This window comes from Rhinatrema bivittatum, chromosome 6, assembly GCF_901001135.1.
Source record: "Rhinatrema bivittatum chromosome 6, aRhiBiv1.1, whole genome shotgun sequence".
NCBI lineage: Eukaryota > Metazoa > Chordata > Amphibia > Gymnophiona > Rhinatrematidae > Rhinatrema > Rhinatrema bivittatum.
The window spans coordinates 143,308,428-143,330,210 of record NC_042620.1 but is presented as its reverse complement, the minus strand read 5'-3'; the positions used below and the strand labels follow the sequence as shown (position 1 = coordinate 143,330,210).

General features: G+C 43.9%; 1 protein-coding gene across 2 annotated transcripts in view; it reads left to right on the top strand.

Moving 5' to 3' along the window:
- The window catches only part of LOC115093777 (3-hydroxyisobutyryl-CoA hydrolase, mitochondrial-like), a 295,490-nt gene that overhangs the window by 168,347 nt on the left and 105,360 nt on the right, over positions 1-21,783 (top strand). For both annotated transcript variants that reach the window (XM_029606024.1, XM_029606023.1), the window contains exon 7: positions 12,648-12,726. In XM_029606024.1, coding sequence (XP_029461884.1) covers positions 12,648-12,726 — 79 coding nt within the window. The remainder of the gene's footprint in view (positions 1-12,647; positions 12,727-21,783) is intronic.

The window sequence follows — 21,783 nt, the reverse complement described above, 5'->3', positions numbered from 1 at the left end:
CAGTTCGTCATCGATCGCCTTCCAGGACGACGAGGGCTTCCATCTCGGCGCTGGGGAAAGACCGGGCCGAGCACCGTGGCACCCATCATCGCCGACATCGTGATCGTCCGCCGCTGACGCCATCCAGCACATCGGTGCCATCCTTCTCCAGGCTGGACAACGCTCGGGCAGAGCGACATCACCACTGCCATCAGCACTGTTCCTACAGTTTTGGCAGTCCTTGGTGATCCAGAACTTCCGGATCCAGGTCCGACAGCTTCTGCATTGGCGTCACGACACATCGAGCCGCTGTGACGAGGGAAGGGAACATGAGTTCCGTTAGGGCTCCTCTGTTCCTGGCGTGCCCCACCGTCAAGTGGTGTGGGACTATGGCCATCTGTTACACTTAGCAGTCTAAACGCCACTCACGCCTGGCCTGTCTCCTCTGTACCTGTGCCACCATACCGGGTTTCAGAGCGAGATGGACGTTTACGTCCCCGGCCTTACCCTCGAGGACTCCGGAGACCGTCGGGGTCAACAATCTTCACCGGCTCGTCTTGCGGCGATCCACGTCGGATGGTAAGTACCCGCTTCGGCGGCATTCCCATAGAGTTGTGTTCTCCCATTCGGACCGTGGTTCGAAAAGTTCTGGGTCATGTGCCTTTTAGAACTGTATTAGTGTCACATATCACTATGTTAGCTATGTTAGCCACAATATCAGGAGAACCCCTCTATCTTCTTGGGATTGCAGCAGGGCTTCTTCTCTTGTCAGTAACAAGTCCCTGTGCCGACCAATGCTCTGACTCTTGGTTCCCTCCCAACCAAGGTCCAGCTGCATTGGCTGATCTGCTAAACATGAGATTCAGCAACCATTGCCCCATGTACAAGTCCACCTTGAGGCCTGGCCACAGGTCTCAGTGTCTCCTTGTACAGCATACAGAAATGCGGGTACCACTTACCGCTCACACACCTGCAGGAGCCTACATGATATCCTCCATTGGGACACCTCCTGGTCTCCCATCTGGTCAGATATCAGAGCGGCCACCCCACCTTGTACCAAAGTCCCGGTACACTCCCCCAGGCGCTACGAAGTGCAGAGGGGAGAAGGGAGGGGGGTTGGGGAGTTTTAATTGCACTATTCTTTCTTTTAACAGAAAATAGTTACTCTCCGCACATCCTGGACCTAAGAAAATCCAACTTTCTTTAGACGTCACAGGTACAATGGTATCTTTGGTTACCATCACTCCATACTGCAGTAAGTACATTATTTTAATGTTTCTATGTGCTTTATGGTGAGTCAACATTACAACCCCAAGCTCTGCCGCCGGCACCAGCTTCGGTAAGTGAACTGTCTCTTGCATCACTGTTGGTGAATGCTGTTTTCTCTGCGGAGTGTAACATCATTCACTTTCCTTGCATAGACTACTGCTAACCACTTTCAGTACATGCAAGGAGCTCTCACTTTTTTCAGGACTCACTATACATTTACTAACTGGGATTACTGTCACTGCCATAAATCCCTTCTGTAACACTTCTGGACACCACAGTCTTAAGACCCTCTTGTCCAGCATGCGCACAGACATTCTGATACATTGTTATATGTCCCTGCGCATATTTTCCATAACCTCAACCTTTCAACTTTTCATGGTTGGGCTATGGGGTTTCTTCCCACTATGCATTTTTCTCATAATTCAAAACTGCTATGGGTTATATTCAGTGACATTCTATACTCAATGGACCTAAGTGGTTTCATTGCTTTCGTCCCTGATTCTTATCCCAGTTCGAACTAGGACCTAGTCTCCTTCGACTCATGCTCGCAATTCCTTAGGGTTATAAAGTTTCTCCTGAAAGCTGTCAACCCATTATGCATCTATTGCACTCCAGCATAGTTTCTCATAAACTTCCTGGACGTTGCACCCATGAGTTATGCCCTTATGCCTTCCAATACTGCTTTTGCAACAATTCTTTGTGCATACAGACAGACAGCATAGGGACAATGTGCTTTCCAACTCATAAGCACGCACAACCTCTTAGCTGCTCTGCTAGACAGCTGCGCAGCTCTACCCTTGGCCCTTGTTCACTTCATGCGTCCTTGGGCCACATATCTAAGAGATTTAATGAACGCTCTATCTGACCTTCTCCACGTAGGTTCTATCCTCTCGAATGGTCTCAATTACATGTGTACAGGGCAAATCTTTTAACGCTGAGTTTAACTAAACTTTCCTCTGCGTCTGCATCATTCCATACGATGCACAGGTTCTGCTCCCTACACATGTTTCCTATGCGTTCCCTTAGATGCCTTTTCTTCCATCAAAGGCCTCTTCAATATATCTCTTCTGCTGCCTCTCGTAGCCAGCATTCTTCTAATGTTGAACTGGGATGGGGTTCAGTATTCTTTTCCCCACTCCCTGACTGAGATCAGTATGCTTCCCATACTTCTCAATCCATCATATCAGTAACCTTTTATTCCCTCACCAGTCAGTCCCAAATCATAGACTTACTGATGTTCTTAGGTTCTGGTAGCGTCACAAAACCTTCTAAACATAAATCTTGCCGTTTAATATGGCAGGCTTTACCTCCTGACGCTAAAAAAAAAAAAAAAAAAGAGGTATTACCCCTTTTACTTTTCCACCATTTTTTCTTACTCCCTCGGATTCTGTTCTCCAGACATCCTCCACATAGATACACCTTTCTCTTAGGAGGTGTATCGTTTTGGGAGTTGGGTTCCCGTTTTCGGTAATCCTCTCTGAGTCTGCTTACCATGGATTATCCACTGATCAAGCCGCCTCTATTTCTCTAATCACGGAATGAACATATATATTCTCCTTATAAGTCTCATACATTCTACGTTTGAGCCTTTCCATTCCTCTCTTCCACAGTTTGGCAAGGGAACTTCTTTCCCTCTTAATGTCATTCCTGCCAGCAGGGTCCGTGAGTTATGCACTCTTTCCATACTCACCTGACTCGTTCCTCTGCCACTGAGTAGTTCTACGCATTCAACTTTCTATCCTTTTCAGGTAGATGTTGTATCTCCTTTCCTCAGGAAATACTCTATTAATTTTTCCTAACCTCTCTCTCTCGCCCTAGGGAGAGACTGGGTTTTCCACATTCCTGGACAGTAATGCTGCGCTTACATTCTATCTACATTGCACTGCATTCCATGTGAATTCCACTTGACTCTTTCCTTCATGCAAGGGTCAAGCTGCTACTTCCAGTGGCCACACAGACCTAATCCTTCTGATTAAGTGGTCTATATTTCCTTTCCTACCAACAAGCAGACATTTCACTACAACACTGTGGGTATCCACATACTGTTGTGTCCGTCTTAGCCTTAACAGCTTCCCTTTGGTTACTGCTGCTTGTACTTTTTTATCAGGTTGCAGCCTGGAGTCCTCTCCATACCTTCACAGCCTATTATTGCTTACATTTGACTAGCCGGCATGCTCCATGTTTGGCCAGTCCGCCTACTCTTACTTTTTTCAATTCACTACCCAACATCCTTCCACGAACCCATTATGGTGTTGCGGATGCCCTCCATTCCCATTTCCACCTCAGTCGTTACGCCTTTGCGCATCTGCGGTGTATCTGGTGCATTCCCGGGCATCCTCAGCTCGGTACTCACCCATTTGTGAGGACTACCATCCTGCTTGTCCTGTGAGAAAGCAAATGTTGCTTACCTGATGTAACAGGTGTTCTCACAAGACAGCAGGATGTTAGTCCTCACGAAACCCGCCCGCCACCCCGCGGAGTTGGGTCTGTATACTTTTATTTTAGTTTCGCTTGCGCTTTTTAGCTATAAGACGAGACTGAGGGAGACACCTGTGGCTCACAGGGATAATTGCAGGCTGGGCATGCTCAGTGCACCCAGTGTGCCAGTGTCAGTCAAAGCTTGTTGAAACTTTGACAGAAAAGTTTTCCGTACAGGGCTCCATCCTCGATGTCACCCATTTGTGAGGACTAACATCCTGCTGTCTTGTGAGAACACCTGTTACATCAGGTAAGCAACATTTGCTATACCAGTTTTGTAGCTATAGATGAACAGGCATTGTGAGCCTGTGAATAAAACATAAGTGATATGATTTATTTATGTATTTTGTAATATCTTTATTTTTTTCCTTTCTGAGCAGCATGGGGGCAATTTTGAATAGCGTACGCTGCTGTAATGTACACATATACACTGAACACAGTTTTCAAAGGAACTACTCCGTAGGGTTGTAAATAGATTAAAAATTGAACTGTTCATATGACTAAAATGTAAACAGTTTTAAAAGATTAAGGCAAGGCCTTGGCAGTGGTACTTTTTTTTTTGTTTTTGCCAGTAGGAAGCTCCATGCAGGAAAGCAGTGTAACGTCAGGACTCTGGACCACATCACAAGAGCAGGCAGGCTTTGCACCACTCCAGAAAGGGGGTGGGAGGGGAGTGTAACAATCCCTCTATGTCCAGCAACCCCTAATCTCTCCCTTAACCCTACTTAACTGCTTCTGCCATTGCCTGTGCTTGCAGCAATCTCCACAGCTCTAAGCATGCTGCAAGATCTGGCTCATTGGATTTTTCTGCATGGTATAGCTTATTGTAGCTGCTACAGGTTTGTTCAGCCCCCATCCGAAGCCATTCCCCGAGGCCCCCTCTCACCATGTTCATGAGGTGGGCTGCTGCTTTGACTCCAGCGCTTCCCCGATGGTGTCGCTACTGATGTTTATAAAAAAAAAAAGAATTTCAGTCCAATTGTTTAAAGTATTTAGTATCCGCCAATTCCCAAGAATTATTTGCTCATCACAGATTACAGAAACATAAAACCAAAGAATTTAACAGTATTAAATTCAAAGCCAGTAGCAGTGATCTTGTAGGCAATGTGTTGTTGTTAGTTGTGGACAGTCTTAAAGATCTAAACATGTATACCATGGAGGAGAGATGTGTTGGAGACATTTAAATGTCTTCAAGGTTTCCATGCACAGGAGACGGGCCTCTTTCAACTGAAACAAGGCTCTAGAGCAAGAAGTCATTGAATGAGGGTAAAAGCGGATAGACTCAGTAATTGTAGGAAATATTTCTTTACAGTGAGAACAACCTCCTCATGAAGGTGGTGGAGACGAGAATAGCATCTGAATTCAAGAAGGCTTGGGATAAACGCAAGGGATCTCTGAGGGAATGATGGGAATTATAAAGCTGAACTAGTTGGGTGGTTGGAAAGACTGGATGGGCCATACGGTTTTTTTCTGCATCATGTTTCTGTGGACCAATGTAATAAGCTGCGCGCTGAGCCTACCATGGGTTTTTACTCTTGTTATAGTGTGGGGTTTTTGGTGCTAACCTAACTCTGGCATGTAATATGGGTTTTGGTATTGAAAAAACAGTGCTGGGAATCCTGCAGTAGGCTTAACATGGGTGCATGCAAATCGCATATAAATGAAACCATTATTTATTTATTTATTTGTAAGCTTTTATATACCGAAGTTTAGCGAAAGGCCTTCACTCCGGTTTACAGGCATACCAACAGTTTACAGGCGTAACACAACAGGTAAAACATCAGTTACAAAAAAATATTAACGACTACATTCATAACTGTGGGAGGTGACGTAGGCATGTTACAGGGCAATGCAGAGAGACATTTTAGCTTGTGTTTTTTAAGGCAGGGAATTTAATGCCAGGGCAGAAGTAAAACTTAAGTCACCTTTCTGGGGGCTATTTTAGTCTGTTGTGTTGCTGTGTATAGGTGCTTTTCTGTGGCAAACATGAATTACGTTCAGTTTTGGTTTTTGTTTTCTTTTCATGGATTGGTACATTTTTGCAGGTGAGCCAAAGAATTAGAACAGCAGGAGCATTAGAGCAAATAGAGAAGAAAGAGAAAGAAAGACAATGCTTTATCACCAAAGAAGGAAGGAGGGTCTAAGAGGAGCAGGCTGTTGTGGTCCAAGCCATTTGCAGAAGGGCATGCAGACAGTGGATATTTTGTCTAAGGACAACACTGCTAGTTATCAGAGACATGTGATGCAGACTTAGACTGAGCTGCTTGGAAATTCTTTCTCTCTATGAAGGCAGAATATAAATTTTATTCTTTATAACAGTTTCCAAAATTTTTCCCAGCACTGAAGTCAGGCTCACCGGTCTATAATTTTTCCGGATCTCCCCTGGAGCCCTTTTTAAATATCGGGGTTACATTGACCATCCTACAGACTTCAGGTACAAAGGATGATTTTAATGATAGGTTAAAAATTAATTGAAATAGGTCTGAAATTTCATTTTTTAGTTCTTTCAGAACCTCGGGGTATATACCGTTCAGTCCAGGTGATTTACTGCTCTTCAGTTTGTCAATTTGGTTTACCACATCTTCCAGGTTCACCGTGATTTGGTTCAGTTCATCTGAATCATCACCCATAAGAACATAAGAAATTGCCATGCTGGGTCAGACCAAGGGTCCATCAAGCCCAGCATCCTGTTTCCAACAATGGCCAAACCAGGCCACAAGAACCTGGCAATTACCCAAACACTAAGAAGAACCCATGCTACTGATGCAATTAATAGCAGTGGCTATTCCCTAAGTATAATTGATTAATAGCCATTTAATGGACTTCTCCTCCAAGAACTTATCCAAACCTTTTTTGAACCCAGCTACACTAACTGCGCTAACCACATCCTCTGGCAACAAATTCCAGAGCTTTATTGTGCGTTGAGTGAAAAAGAATTTTCTCCGATTAGTCTTAAATGTGTTACTTGAAAACCATCTCCGGAACCGGTATCTCACCAACATCCTCTTCAGTAAACACAGAAGCAAAGAATTTGTTTAATCGCTCTGCAGGGCCTTATCTTCCCTAAGTGCCCTTTTAACCCCTTGATCATCTAATGGTCCAGCAGACTCCCTCGCAGGCTTTCTGCTTCGGATATATTTAACAATGTTTTTATTATGAGTTTTTGCCTCTGTGGCCAACTTCGTTTCAAATTCTCTCTTAGCCTGTCTTATCAATGTCTTACATTTAACATGCCAATGCTTATGCCTTTATCCTATTTTCTTCTGATGGATCCTTCTTCCAATTTTTGGATGAAGATCTTTTGGCTAAAATAGTCACCTCACTTTTTAGCCACGTTGGCAATCGTTTGACCTTCTTTCCACCTTTTTTAATGCGTAGAATACATCTGGACTGCATTTCTAAGATGTTTTTGTTTTGTTTTTTTTAAACAATGCCAACACCTGTTGCATACTCTTTACTTTTGTAGCTGCACCTTTCAGTTTTGGTTTTTTTAAACTATTTTTCTCATTTTATCAAAGTTTCCCTTTTGAAAGTTTAGTGCTAGAGCCATGGATTTATTTACTGTGACCCTTCAGTCATTAATTCAGATTTGATCATATTATGATCACTATTGCCAAGCAGCCCCACCACATCAAATCCTGCGCTCCACTGAAAATTAAATTTAAAATTGCTCACTTTCTCGTCTGTTCCTGAACCATTTGCTCCATAAAACTGGCATTTATTCCATCCAAGAACTTTATCTCTCTAGCATGTCCTGATGTTTTACTTATCCAGTCAATATTGGGGTAATTGAAACCTTACATTACTACTGCACTACCAGTTTGCTTAGCTTCCCTAATTTCTCTTAGCATTTCACTGTCCGTCTCACCGTCTTGGCCAGGTGGATAGTAGTATACTCCTATCACTATACTCTTCCCCAACAGACAAGGAGTTTCTACCCATAAAGATTTGATTGTGCATTTAATCTCATGCAGGAACTTTATCCTGTTGGACTCTGTGCCCTCCCAGACATAAAATGCCACCCTGCCACCAAGATGCTTCCATCTGTCATTGTAATATAATTTGTACCCTGGTATAGTACTACCCCATTGATTATTCTCTTTTCACCAAGTCTGAGATGCCAATTGTCTGTCATCATTCACTGCTCTACACTAATTCTCCTATCTTGCTTCATAGACGACTGGCATTAGCATACAAACAAAAAACACATTTTGAAATTTTTGTATTAATGTTCTGTTTTTCAGTTGACAGAGATAAATTGAAATCTTTTAGCTCAAGTGAGTTTTAAGTTACAGGCACTTGGACTACTTTTCTTATTATTGGAACCTCTCTTTTGGGATGCCCTAAACGCTAATGCTTCATTAGTATTCTTTGAAGGTACCGCCCTCCGAACCATGTGCTGCTGAGCGACTGTCAGCTTTCCCCTTTGTTCTAGTTTAAAAGCTGCTCTATCTCCTTTTTAAAGGTTAGCACCAACAGCCTGTTTCCATCTTGATTAAGGTGGCGTCCATCCTTTTGGAAAAGACTCCCCCTTCCCCAAAATGTTCCCAGTTCCTTAATAAAATGAATCCCTCTTACTTGCACCATCGACTCATCCACACATTGAGACACCGGAGCTCTGCCTGCCTCTGGTGACCTGCGCGTGGAACAGGGAGCATTTCAGAGAATGCCACCCTGGAGGTTCTGGTTTTCATCTTTCTACCTAAGAGCCTAAATTTGGCTTCTAGAACCTCTCGCCCACATTTTCCTATGTCGGTGCCCACATGTCCCTTGACAGCCAGCTCTTCCCCAGCACTATCTAAAGTCCTATCTAGGTGATGCATGAGACATGTTTCCAGGTGATCCTCACGCCCACCAGCCACCCAGCTGTCTTCATTCCTAATAATTGAATCACCAATTATGATGGCTGACCTGACCTTTTCCTCCTGGGAGACTCATCCTCGGTGCGAGAGGACAATGACCAACTGGAGAGCAGGTCCTTGCTACAGGATTATTTCCTGCTGCACCAAGTTGATGCTTTCCGATCATGAGACCTTCCTCTTCCAAGCCAACACCAGGGCAGCCAGACTGGAGTTGGACTTGGCTACTATATCCCTCAGTGTCTCATCTATATACCTTTCTGTGTGCCTTGTCTCCTCCAGTTCTGCCACTCTTGTCTCCAGATATCGGACTTGTTCTCTGAGAGAAGGGACTCTTTGCATTGGGTGAACACGCACAACTTCTCACCGGCGAGAAAAAAATCATACATATGATACTCAATGCAAAATACTGGGAGGCCCCCTTCTTGCTGCTGGACTGCTACCTTCATCTTAAATTTGTTCTGTTCCTAGTTAAGTTTAGGTTGCTATGGGAGTAGGAATGCATATAATTGGGGTCCTTTAAATGTATTAGTATATTCACTATTTATCTGGTAGTGACCAGAAGGGAATGATTAAACTCTTGATAAAGTGTGGGAAATTTCTGAATTTAAGTTAAAAGGCTGATTAATTGTTTTGCTTTTTTTTTTGTGTGTGTGAAAGTATCACCTGCCTATAAATTAAAGGATGAGCTAGGAGTAGGTAATACAAACACACAAACTCCTGGTTTTTGCTTGCCCTCTGATTAGCTATTTAATACAGACACACAAGCACACTAAATAATATACCCCAATATTTTACTTCTCCACAAAACTTTTAAGTTCTAAAATTTTCCCCAAGTAGTGCTTACCAATTTTTTTCAGCCACCAGCAAGGTGATCCTCTCTTCTCAGTGCAAGGGTTACTGAGCACTTCCCTTGCGATATATCTTTGTGCTTGTAAGGTAAATTAGTACAAAACAATCCCTATGGAGATTTACACTACAGTTAGTTATCTTGGGAGACTCATTGCTTTTCTGGTCTGATTCTTCATTGGTGTGATTCCATTTTATCACAGGCCTGTCCTGCTTGTGCCAAAAATTTCCACACTCAGGCCCAAGGAGGCAGCACATGTAATACTCATGAAACACAAGACTGGAAACCTCTGATTCGAGGATGGGCCCGTAACTCTTATAACAAGCTGGCCATCTTCATGTCTGAAATTTCCAGACTGTCCTGTAAATCTCAGGCCAAAGGGAGGAAAGGAAAGGCCCATGACCCACTTGTAACCAGAAAAAAAAGAAAAATCACAACTCAAGTAAAATTTTTAGACTTGACTTCAAAAGCAATTGCACAAGTATAAATTTAAGATTGACTTCAAAGTAATTGTATAAAATACAAGGCTGCATATGTAGCAAAAGTCCACAAACTCCATCAAAAGTTCCATAAACTTGAAATAACAATAGAAGACCCATGCTGACAGCCTGGGAAATAGAGCATAGAATGCAAGGTTGCATGTGCAGCAAAAGTCCAAAAATTCAATCAACAGGTCCAGAAACTGGAGGAACATTTGTAAGACCTATGCTGACAGCCTGGCAAAGTGGATGAAGCATCCCCTGTCCGAAGGAAGAGTTGTAGATGATCCACTGTTTCGGCAAAACAGCAGCGATGAGCAAGCTGGAACAGAACCACCATTTCTGCAGACTGCAGTGATGAGTGCTGATGATGACGATGCACCCACCTTCAAAATGAAAGGCAAAGAAAAAAAAAAAGATGAGAAATGCACCCACTGCGGAACCAGCAAGAAGATTACACAGGAATGTCTGTGCGTAAATACGGGAGGAGATGAGACCAACATCAATGGAGGATTGAGCGTTGGTAAAGATGAGGCATTTGAATGGAAGAAGCATCTACGCTGGAAGAAAGAGCAGGAGAGGAAACATCGCCTCAGTTAGTAGCAACAGAAATCCAGGAATCTGCAATAAAAAGTAATATCAACGGCATGAGCTGCACGCCCCAGTTGAGCACAGATGGGTGAGCAAAACATTTGGGCCACAAGACATATGCAAGTACTGCTTACCAAGATAAGTTTTAGTAAGCACAGGAGCAGAAGCACCATTCCCAGCAGTGGGCACGAGGAACCTGAAGGAAAGGGTGAAAGGCAGCCGATGTTCCCCATGGGAGGTGGTTCCTGGGACACTGTCCCCTGCTGGTGAGGGATAGTCATTGGTGGTCCAGTGTGGCAGTTGACAGCTGATGTTTTGCTGTTTCCCATGGGAAGTCGTTCCTGGGGCACTGTCCCCTGGTGTGGGATAGTCATTCGTGGTCTCATGAGATAATGAGGGAAAGTATATAATCAATTTTAAGTGAGCCTTAACACCTTCATTAAATGTTGTTTTTTTATTTATTTAAGCAGTTTATATACCAATTTATACAAACACTTAAATGCAAATCAGCTTATATTTGTGTATAAAAAAGATATGCACATACAACATGCATACCAGAGTACTCACACACACAATCTTTTATAAAAACACAAAAATACAAAAAATAAAATCTACGTACATACAGCTTTTCAATAGTACTAGCAATTACAGAGTCCTTGTTAGCAATAATCCTATTACCAACTGGAATCCTATTACCAACTGGAAAAAAGCAATACAAACTTTCTCTTTATGTATAAATTATTCTTTAAAGGGAGACCACATTTTCAATCCAAAATGTAAATCTTCACATAAGAAATCCCATCTAGGGCCCAAGTTTCACCTCGAAAACGAGGCTGCTTCAGATATAATGTGCTATAACGTACTAAAGATTGAAGTTAATATTTAAGCCAATATCGATAATATGGCAAAAGGCCTTTGACAATACTCTTACAGGGCTCACTGCTTTACCGGGCAAAGAAACTCATGTCACAAAAAAAAAACCGCAAAACCGCTGTTGTATCAGAAAAACTTCAAGAAACAAGTATCTCGAAATAATGCTGCAAACTGCACCAAGACAGCCTGACTGCATCTGCTTTAGAACATTATATCTAAAGCTGAAGCAGCCTCGTTTTTGAGGTGAAATCTGGGCCCCGGTTGGGATTTCTTATGTGAAGATTTACATTTTGGATTGAAAATATGGTCGCCTTTTGAAAAATAATTTATACATAAGAGAAAGTTTGTGCTGCTTTTTTTCTAGTTGGTAATAAGACTATTGCTGACAAGGACTCTGTGGATTGCTAGTACTATTGAAAAGCTAAAGTGAAGTGAAGATGTACATTTTGGTTTGAAAATGTGGGGATTTCTTCTTATATGAAAATTTACATGAAGTGCATTTTATTTTTGTTGTCTTTGGTAGGTGATGTAAATTATGCAGCTCAAGTTACCTAAAGACTTCATACCAGTGCAGGCAATTATAAACTCACCCTTATAATTACAAAGCTGTCCATTTCTTAATAAACAGTTTCACGAATGTTGAGAGACCAGTTTTGTAGGATGAGGCCATGCCTTATGGGACAATTTTGGATTTATTAGCTAGTTCTAAACAACATCTCAGCACCATTAGGATTTATACCATCATTAATCGCAATCCCATGGAGAAAAATTTCTATACACTCCCATCACAGGATTACAAACCTATCTACCAGAACATAGTGTTAAATGAGACACAGCGAAGTGTCTTAACCATTGTGGAAAGGGTTTACCGATTAAAATTTATGAAAATGAGAGAGGAGGGTTACATGGACATAACAATTTGCTATTTGAAGTTTTCAAGGTTGCTAATTGAAAGTATCTGTGCAGCACCGGAAAATGTATTTGTTAAATGAAACGACAGCCATCATTTAACAGTTAGACATGTCTGTATCTATTGTGTTCATGTGTTTTAAGTGAAAATATGTAAAAGGACAAGAAAATTGATGGTGGTATATGGTGTTTTGTTTTGAAACCATTTATGAAAATGTGGAGAGAGTGCTGTGCCTGGTTTTGGTAGTAATGAATAGTGACAAAACTCTGTACCAGTGGACTTCCCCATTAGAAATGCACAAAGCTTGGTCTAAATTTTAGAAATGTGAATATATTATCGCTTCTGTATATTTCTTCTAGGGTGTTGGTCTGTCAGTCCATGGGCATTTCCGAGTAGCAACAGAGAAGACGCTGTTTGCAATGCCAGAGACAGCCATAGGTAAAAAAAAAAAAAGCTTTTTTTTTTTTCTTTTTCATTTGTTGGTGATGACTTAATTTTTTCCATGCACAAAAGTACGAGCAAGGTCAACAGTACATGACCGAGCAAAACACAAGATGGAAAATGTAACTTAAAAATAGAAGTCAGCAGCCAAGAGACATGAAACAGAAATTTGGGGTCAGATGTAGGCTGCTAGCAGGAGCCATGCATAAAACATTTAAAACTGCATGTAGATGTGGGGGTGCTGGTTTTCAGGCTGGCAGGGAATGTGAGCCTTTTGTAAACGGAGCACTGGGAGACTTTCTGCAGTGCAAATTACACGTCTGCAAAAAGGTGTCACTTCTGTACAACCTTTGCAAGACCTGTGTGAAAAGTAAAGGGTGTTGGAGGGAATTGTTCCTGTCTCTTCTATTGAACTGTAGCTTCAGGGTGCGCAAGACAGATTCTCTCTCCTCCTGTGCTCCTCTCAGAAAGTTTTTCTGGCAGGAGGGGTAGGGGGACGGGGGGGATGACCTGGAACTGAAGCATGTGGCTGATGGGCCTCTTGTCACTTTGGCTAGGCAAGCATTTAACTTGTGTTTTCTGCAGACTGGAATAGTGATTCCATATTTTAAGATATTGTTCCTTCTTAAGGGTGGCTAGATGTAGATATTTGTTTTACTTTCTGGATATATGAGAGAGATTAATTTCATGGTCATAGCATTTTTTGAAATTTATTATAATCATTTTAATGTACTTTAATTTTGCTAATTAAAACAAAATTGATAATGGTTCTGTATGATTCCCTCCTGAAGTTTTATCAAGATAAAGGAATAATCCATTTTTTTTCTGTTACAGCCACAAAATTACACATTTTTTAAAACGTAGAATGGCATGAAAACAGTTTTGCTTGTTTATCTTAGAATTAATTCTCATTTTGCTACTGCTTATCATTTTTGTTAGCACTACTAAACAATACTCCAGTGCTGTACAGATGCATATAAGAAAGAGTGTCTGCTCCATAGAGCTTACATTGTAGTCAAAGCATGCAAATAAGAGGCTTTGTTATATTAAACACAATTAAAATCATAAGTCTATGATCAGGGAATTTCACGGATCATATATCCCAATAGTCATACAAGTCTATACCCAGGGAGTCAGTAAACAAATTATTAATATGGACTCTACTTGGATGATATCTGTACAGTTACACATGAGATGAACCCCGAGTGCTTGAACCACAATACATTTTTCCATTAACCAAAATCACTCAGACCGGAACAAATTCTAATAATAAACACATATACCAATCATTCTGAATCTATTTTACTGCTGTCGAGGGATCATACAAACAGCTGGCATGGGTACATGCAATACCTGCTGTTTCGCTACTCATCTACCCCCAAAAAATGTTTTAGAACAAACAGCGGCAATGACGAAGGGAAGAAGAATGATGTGGAAGAGGTGGAGGGAGCCTAGTGAAGAACGCAAGATTGCTTGACTTCTCCCATGACAAGAGACTGGACAATGTGTGAAGTCAGGGTGGGAGTGCAGGAAAAGAACCAGGTCAGGACTGTCAGATGGATATAATAGGCTTGTTGGCGAATGTATTCTTAGATTATTTTCCTAACAAGGGAGGCATCTCTTTTTTTCAGTTAACACATTTAATATTTATTTATTATTTATTATTTATTAACTTTTATTTACCGACATTCGTGAAGCACATCATGCCGGTTTACAGAGAACTCAGGCGGGAAATACAATGAAACAAAATAACAATATAACAATATAACATTAATAACAGAACCAAAAATCAGAATACAAAAAGAACCAAAAGGGGCAAGGATGGTGGGGGGAGGAAGGGGGAGGGAGGGGGTATGGGAAAGAGGGGATGGGGAGCGGGTGGAAAGGCGTAGCTAGATGAAGTATAAGACAACAGAAACAAAAATGAAATAAAAAATAGAAGAGGGAGACTATGTACAGTTGAAGTATGTACAGGTATATACCGGCTATATTAATTAGGCGACAGTATTCACTAGGATATAGTTTATTTAAAGGGAAACTGGAGGTGCAAAAGAGAGAGAAGTGTACTCGGGGAGGTGGTAGCGGCCAGAAGGCCCAAGGATCAAGGGATGGCTATGAGGGGGGAGAGGGGGTGGGGATGGGTCGGGCTAAGGGGGGATAGGGGTAAGTGACAGGGCAGGGGGGGGTTGGGAGGTGTGGGAGCGGGTGGAGAAAAAGTCGGGCAGGTGGATCTGGGGGAGAAATTAAGTTTGGTTAGATTCGGGGTAGGCCTGTCGGAAAAGCCATGTCTTGACTCCTTTCTTGAACATGTGGAGGGATGTCTCTTGGCGTAGGAAGGTGGGGAGGGAGTTCCAGAGGGTGGGGCCGGCGACGGAGAAAGCTCTTCCTCTGGTATAAGTTGAATGTGCTGATTTGAGGGACGGGGTGTAGAGAGTGCCTGCCTGGGATGTTCTTGTAGGGCGGTCAGAAGTGCAGAAACGTGGCATTTCATCGAGCCAGGTGTGATTGTATTTATGTAGGGAGTTGTGAAGGATGGTGAGGGTTTTGTATTGTGAGCGGGAGGAAATGGGCAGCCAATGTAGGTCTTTTAGTATGGGGGTGATGTGGTCCCTTTTACGCGTACCGGTTATGATTCTCGCCATGGAATTTTGTAGAATCTGAAGGGGTTTGATAGTGGTGGCAGGGAGTCCTAGTAGCAGGGAGTTGCAATAATCTAGTTTCGTGAGCATAGTGGTCTGTATGACTGTGCGGAAATCGTGTGTGTGGAGGAGGGGTTTGAGTTTTTTTAGGATGTTTAGCTTATAGAAACCTCCCTTTAGGAGTGCTTTGATGTGGGGTTTAAAACTTAGGTGCTGATCTATGAAGACGCCTAGGTCTCTTACAGACTGGGGCTGAGAGAGGGCTGTGGTTGTATTCTGGGGAGTGTTTTGTCGCGTGGGGAGAGTGAAAAGTTCAGGCTGATTAGAGATAACGAGTAATTCTGTTTTTGAGGTATTTAGAGCTAGGTGGAGCTCAGATAGCAAGGCGCTTATGGTGGTAAGGCAGGATTCCCAGCGTTGCAATGGTTCGCTTATGGATCTTTGAAACGGGATGAGGATCTGCACGTCATCTGCATATAGGAAGAATTTGAGGCCTAGGTCGGAGAGGAGGTGGCATAGTGGTAGGAGATAAATATTAAAGAGGGTGGAGGATAATGATGAGCCTTGGGGGACACCTTGCGTGATATGTATGCGTGAGGATTCGTACTTGTCGATTTTTACTAGGTATTCTCTGTGTGTTAGGTTTTTCTAAAAAATATAGGTTTTTCTAAAAATAATTATGTCTAAGCAAAACTCCCAAAATTGATTCCATAGCACAATTTGTCTTTTATTTGTTTAATCAGATCCTGAAAATGTTTCAGACAATACGCACACAAAATATTGTGCAGGAAATCCTTAACGGTAATATGGGGGGACATTTGCTCAATCTTTAAATCTGATCCTATAAATTCTAACCTTGCATCTGATTCTGGTTACATGTTTATTTTGTAAGAGGATACTCATTCAGAAGAACCTTAAGGGGGTAATTTTCAGAACCATTTACACACACAAAACCAAGTTTTCCTAGTGTGTAGACAGATGGATTCAGGACCAGTGGGTTTATGCTCCCTTGCCAGCAGATGGAGACGGAGCAATCTGATGTCACAGTATATTTAACCCTGCAGTGACCCCAGCCTGCCAGTATTCTCCGTCTCCAGCAGATTGTGGACGTGGACGTGCATCTCCATATAGGGATTGCTTCAAGCTTTTTGGAAGGAGAAATTTGAAATTCTTAATTAAGGAAAAGAAAGCCCCGCTCTCCTGTGGTGATACCTAAAGGTCCTTCCCCCAGTTGAAAATTCCTGAGGTGATTTCCGTGGTCCCTCAGAGGTGTTCCTTGGTCCGGTAGCTGGGTTTCCCAGCGTAGACTTAGCTGCTAGTTCATCTGAAAAGCAGCGGGTACAGGAGACTGAGCGTGGTGGTGATTGCAGATGCCCTCTCCCCCCGCAGCCAGAGACTGTCTCTGTAGTCAGCCAGTAAGCGCTGAGCTCAGGTAAGATTAAAAAAAAAAGATAAGTTTTACCTTTTGAGTCAGAGGCAGAAGAGTTTCAGGACTTCCTCTATGTTTCCATGTTTGGCACGCCATACTGACTATCGTTCCTGCTCCTGTTGAGGTTGGGGAACTGGGCAGCCTGGCGGGTTGAGTGGCCCCTGGTGGGCTTAGCCCCGCACTTAGGCTTTTTTCTTGCATGCCACGTGGTAGGCAGCAGCGATGTTTTTCACGCGCTCCTGTGTGTGCTCTTCTCTCTACAGGCCGTCAGTATGCACAGTGCATCGGCTTTGCATACGCATTGTGTGCTCGGTTTTTGGGTGTGCTTTTTACATGCACACATTTTACACTGTTCACACGCTTAGCTTGGCACACAAGTTGTGCGTGCACCTTGTTGCACTTTCTTCTAGGCACTTATTTTTTGTGCACATTCCCCTTTGAGCATGAACTGTTAAGATGTGTGTTCATCACTGCAATGGTGCCAGTAAGCAAGAAGCCCAAGTGTCTTCCTATTTGTGTTGCCTGTCATATTAGGGCTTCTCAGCCTGACCTGGCTTCTAACCTATGTCAGCTCTCAGGGAGCGTTGACTTCCTTGGATTTTGCTAAGCCTGGTTCCTTCCATTCTGATGATGGGTTAGACACGGCCTTGACTAGAGGGACACCAGACCTTGGGGCTCCTCTGCAAGCGAGAACAGTGTTGTGGGACCAGCTTCAGTTCCTTCTGGGCTTGGTCTAGACCCAGCTGCTTTTTCTTGGGTGGAATGTTTTCAAGGCTTATAAGCTTTACTTCAGGCGTAGTCCTCTGTTTACCCCATGCCTGTCTGAGGGCATGGGGTAAACAGAGGGAGAAGCCACCTCAGCTGGTGGCTTCTCCCTCTTCCAGTCCTATGCTTAAGCGCCAGAGCTTGCCTCTGCTCCGTACGGGTGTTCCCGATGGGAATTCGGATGGCACTGATGATTAGGTCGATCCTGATCCCTGGAAAATGGGGAAATTGCTCCAGGGCTGGAACTGTATCAAACCTTGTTGCAGTTCTTTCATAGAAATGAACTACCAGCCCTGATTTCCCAGACCTTGAAACAACTGAGTGTCCTGGTTTCGATGCCATGTTGGAGCCAAGGAAGAATCCTATTTTGTTTTTCTTATGTAAAGCCTCTTGGGTTTTTTTCCCTGTGATGGATGCAATTCAGGAATTGATTGATCTGGAATGGGATGCCCCAGAGGCAAATTTTAAAGAGAGTCAGATACTGGAAGGCCTGTACCCCCTGGATCCGGCTGTGAGAGAGCGTTTGTGTTTTTCCAAAGTGGATGCACTGGTATGTACCGTTTCTAAGTAGACTACCCTCCCCGTAGTGGCCTTGAAGGATGTACATGATAGAAGGATTGATGCTAATCTTAAGTAAGCCTTTGAGGCGGTGGCAATGACTTTACTGATTGCTTCTTGTTGTACCCTAGTGGCGCAATCTTGACTGCTTCTCTCTCAGGAGGTTGAGTCTGGAGGGAATTCCAGAACGGTTATGGAGCCTGCTGCCGCCTTTTTAGCAGACGCATGATTTGGTCCGTACCTCGGCCAAAGGAGTGGCTTCGGCAATAGCAGCCAGGCATCAACTCTGGTTGTAAAATTGGTCAGCTGACACAGCCTCAAAGCTAATCTTGCCAAGATGCCTTTTAAAGGCTCGCTCTTGTTTGGGAGCGAGTTGGAGAAACTGGCCAGTAAGTGGGGCGAGTCTCCTCGGTTGCTGGAGGATAAGAAGCAGTTACAATACCCTTTTGGTATGAGGGGTTGTTTCCGGGGTTCCAGGCAGTTTCGTCCCTACAGAGGAATGACCTTTCAGCGGACTTGGCCTTTTGGTAGGTCTCAGTCCTTTCATCCCTGACAACCCAACAGAGAAGCAGGCTTGGGTGGCAGACCTTCCCAAGCTTCCCAATGAAGGTTTGCCAACCCACTTTCCGGCACAAGAGATATGGGGACGTCTCTCTCTTCTAATCTGAGGTGGGTTGAGACCTCGTTGGACCAGTGGGTCCTGGAGGTGATACAAGAAGGGTATACACTGGAATTTCACAGTATTCCTTGGGATGTGTTCATGGTGTCCCCATGCCACTCCTCGCAGAAGAAGCAGGCAGTGGAATTCATGCTTCACAAGCTCCTCAGGCTGAGGGGTGTGGTACTGGTGCTCACATCTCAAGAAAATATGGGGCGATATTCCATTAGTTTTGTTGTACCCAAGAAGGAAGGCCCCTTTCGTCCCATTCTGGATCTCAGTCACCCATCATTTAAAAGTGACTCATTTTTGCATGGAAACCTTACGCTCTGTGATAAATGGCAGAGGTGTCAGGGGAATTTGTCAGAGGCTTACCTTCATATTCCCATCTGATTGGAACATCAACGCTTTCTACGCTGTGTGGTCTTGGGATGCCATTATCACTTTCGGGTGTAGCCCTTTGGTTTAGCCACTGCACCCAGAACACTTTCCAAGGTTATTGTGGTAGAAACGGCAGCCTTATGAAAAGAATGGAGCCTGGTGCACCCATATTTGGACTACTGGCTGATTCGAGCCAAGTCTCAGGAAGAGAGCCGCCTGGTGACACACAAGGTGATCTCCATTGTAGGAGCTTGGTTGGGTGATGAACCTTACCAAGAGCAATCTTGGAGTATTTGGGGGTCTAGTTCGACACCAGACAGGACAGTTTTCCTACCGGAATTTCGGATCCAGAAATTGATGTCTCAAGTGCATCAGTTGGTGAACACCATACGCCTCATAGTGTAGTCCTACCTACAGGTGCTCAGCTTGATGGCAGCTACCCTGGAAATGGTGCTGTGGGCAAGGGTGCATATGAGTCCTCTTCAGCACTCTCTGCTGTCTCGTTGAAACTTGCAGTCTCAAGACTATGCGGTTTGGCTCCACTTGCTGATGGAAATCTGCTCCCGCCTCCACCAGTGGTTGCAGAAGGCTCATCTGAGAAAGTGAGTTTCCTTGTCCTCTCTGATCTGGTTGGTATTGAAAGATGCGTGTCTCCTCAGTTGGGGGGCTCACTGTCTGGCGTTAAGCGCCCAAGGGCGTTGGAATGCTGAAGATTCCAGTTGGAACATCAATCGCCTGGAAGCCCGGGCAGTACGGCTTGCATGCTTGCAGTTGAGCCACAGGCTGCAGGATCAAGTGGTTCGCATGATGTTGAACAACGAGATGACTGTGGCCTATATCAATCACCAGGAGGAAGCAAGAGCCAGCAAGTGTTGCAGGAAATAGACCAGCTTATGGAATGGGCAGAAGGTCATCTACAGATGATGTCGGCCTCTCACATTGTAGGAAAAGACCATGTAAGAATGGACTTTCTCTGCATAGAGATTCTGGACCCAGGAGACTGGGTGTTGTCAACCAAGGCATTTCAGCTAGCTGTGGATAACTGGGGCCTTACGTTCGTAGACCTGCTGGCGACTTCTCACAATGCGAAGGTTCCTTGATTCTTCATTTGCAGGAGAGAGCTGTTGTCTCTGGGAATAGATGCTGTTGTACACATCTGGCTGGAAGCCAGATTGCTTTATGCCTTTCCTCCATGGCCCTTGCTGGGCAGGATAATTCGCAAGATTGAAGGTCACAGGGGGCTAGTATTCCTGGTGGTACCAGACTGGCCCAGGTGACCATGGTATGTGGATTTGTGAAGACTCCTGGTGTAGACCCCCCCTTCATCTTCCACCAAACATGGATTTATTACAGCAGGGGCTGGTTCTTCACAAGGATCTGACTCTGTTCTGTCTTGCGGTTTGGCCCTTGAGAGGGCTTGCCTCTTAAAGTGTGGTTATTCCTCTGCAGTGATTGCCACCTTACTCCCCACTTGCAAGTTCTCCACTTCCTTGGCTTACATATGGGTTTGGAGAGTTTTTGAGGCCTAGTGTGAGGAGCAGGGTGTTCTTCATTTGGTTAAGATCCCATTCATTCTGGATTTTTTGCAGGATGGTTTGAACAAAGGATTGGCTCTTAATTCCTTGAAGGTGCAGGTTGCAGCTCTTGCCTTTTTGAGACCAGTGAATGGTGTTTCCTTGTGTCTCATCCGGATGTGACCCATTTTTTTAAGGGCGTGAAGCATCTTAAGCCTCACTTGAGGTTATTGGTACCATTGTGGATTCTTAACTCTGTGCTGAGTTTTTTGGCAGGCCCTAAGTTCCCACCGCTGTGTAGCCTTTCTTTGTGGTTTTTAACCTTGAAGACTGTGTTCCTGGTGGCTGTTTATTCAGTGTGTTGAATTTATGAGCTGCAGGCCTTGATGTGCTGGGAGCCGTTCCTTTGGGTGACTCTGGGGACATTGCAGTTGCATACTGTTCCATCCTTTTTGCCCAAGATAGTCTCAGACTTTCATTTGAATCAGTCTGTGTCCTTGCCATCCCTGGATAAGGTCAAGGATGCAGAGTAGTATCACCTCTTGCAGTCCTTGGATGTCAAGCAATTTGTGCAGTATCTGGAGATTTCTAACCCTTTTTGAAAGACTGATCGCCTGTTTGTTCTCTATGCAGGAGTAAGCAGGGAGCTCCAGCTTTGCTGGCTACTATAGCTCGTTGGATTAAGGAGGTAGCCATGGCCGCATATGTGGATGCTGAAAAGCCATTGCCTACTCTGGTTAGGGCTCATTTCATTAGGACTCAGGCAGTGTCATGGGCGGAGGTTGGTTTGTTCTCTTCCGTCAATATCTGCTAAGCTGTGACGTGGTCCTCCTTAAACACTTTTTCCGGGTTTTATTGTCTGCATGTGCAGGCCCAGGAGGATGCAGCCTTTGCATGTGCAGTGTTGACTGGACCACAGACAGCCTCCCACTTTGTTGGGGAGTAGCTATGGTACATCCCACTGGTCCTGAGTCCATCTGTCTACACACTAGGAAATGGAGAAATTACTTACCTGATAATTTTGTTTTCCTTAGTGTAGACAGATGGACCCAGCTTTCCACTCTCAGCTGCCACATGTGTGTCAGTAGGCGTCCTGTGGAGCTCTGGGTC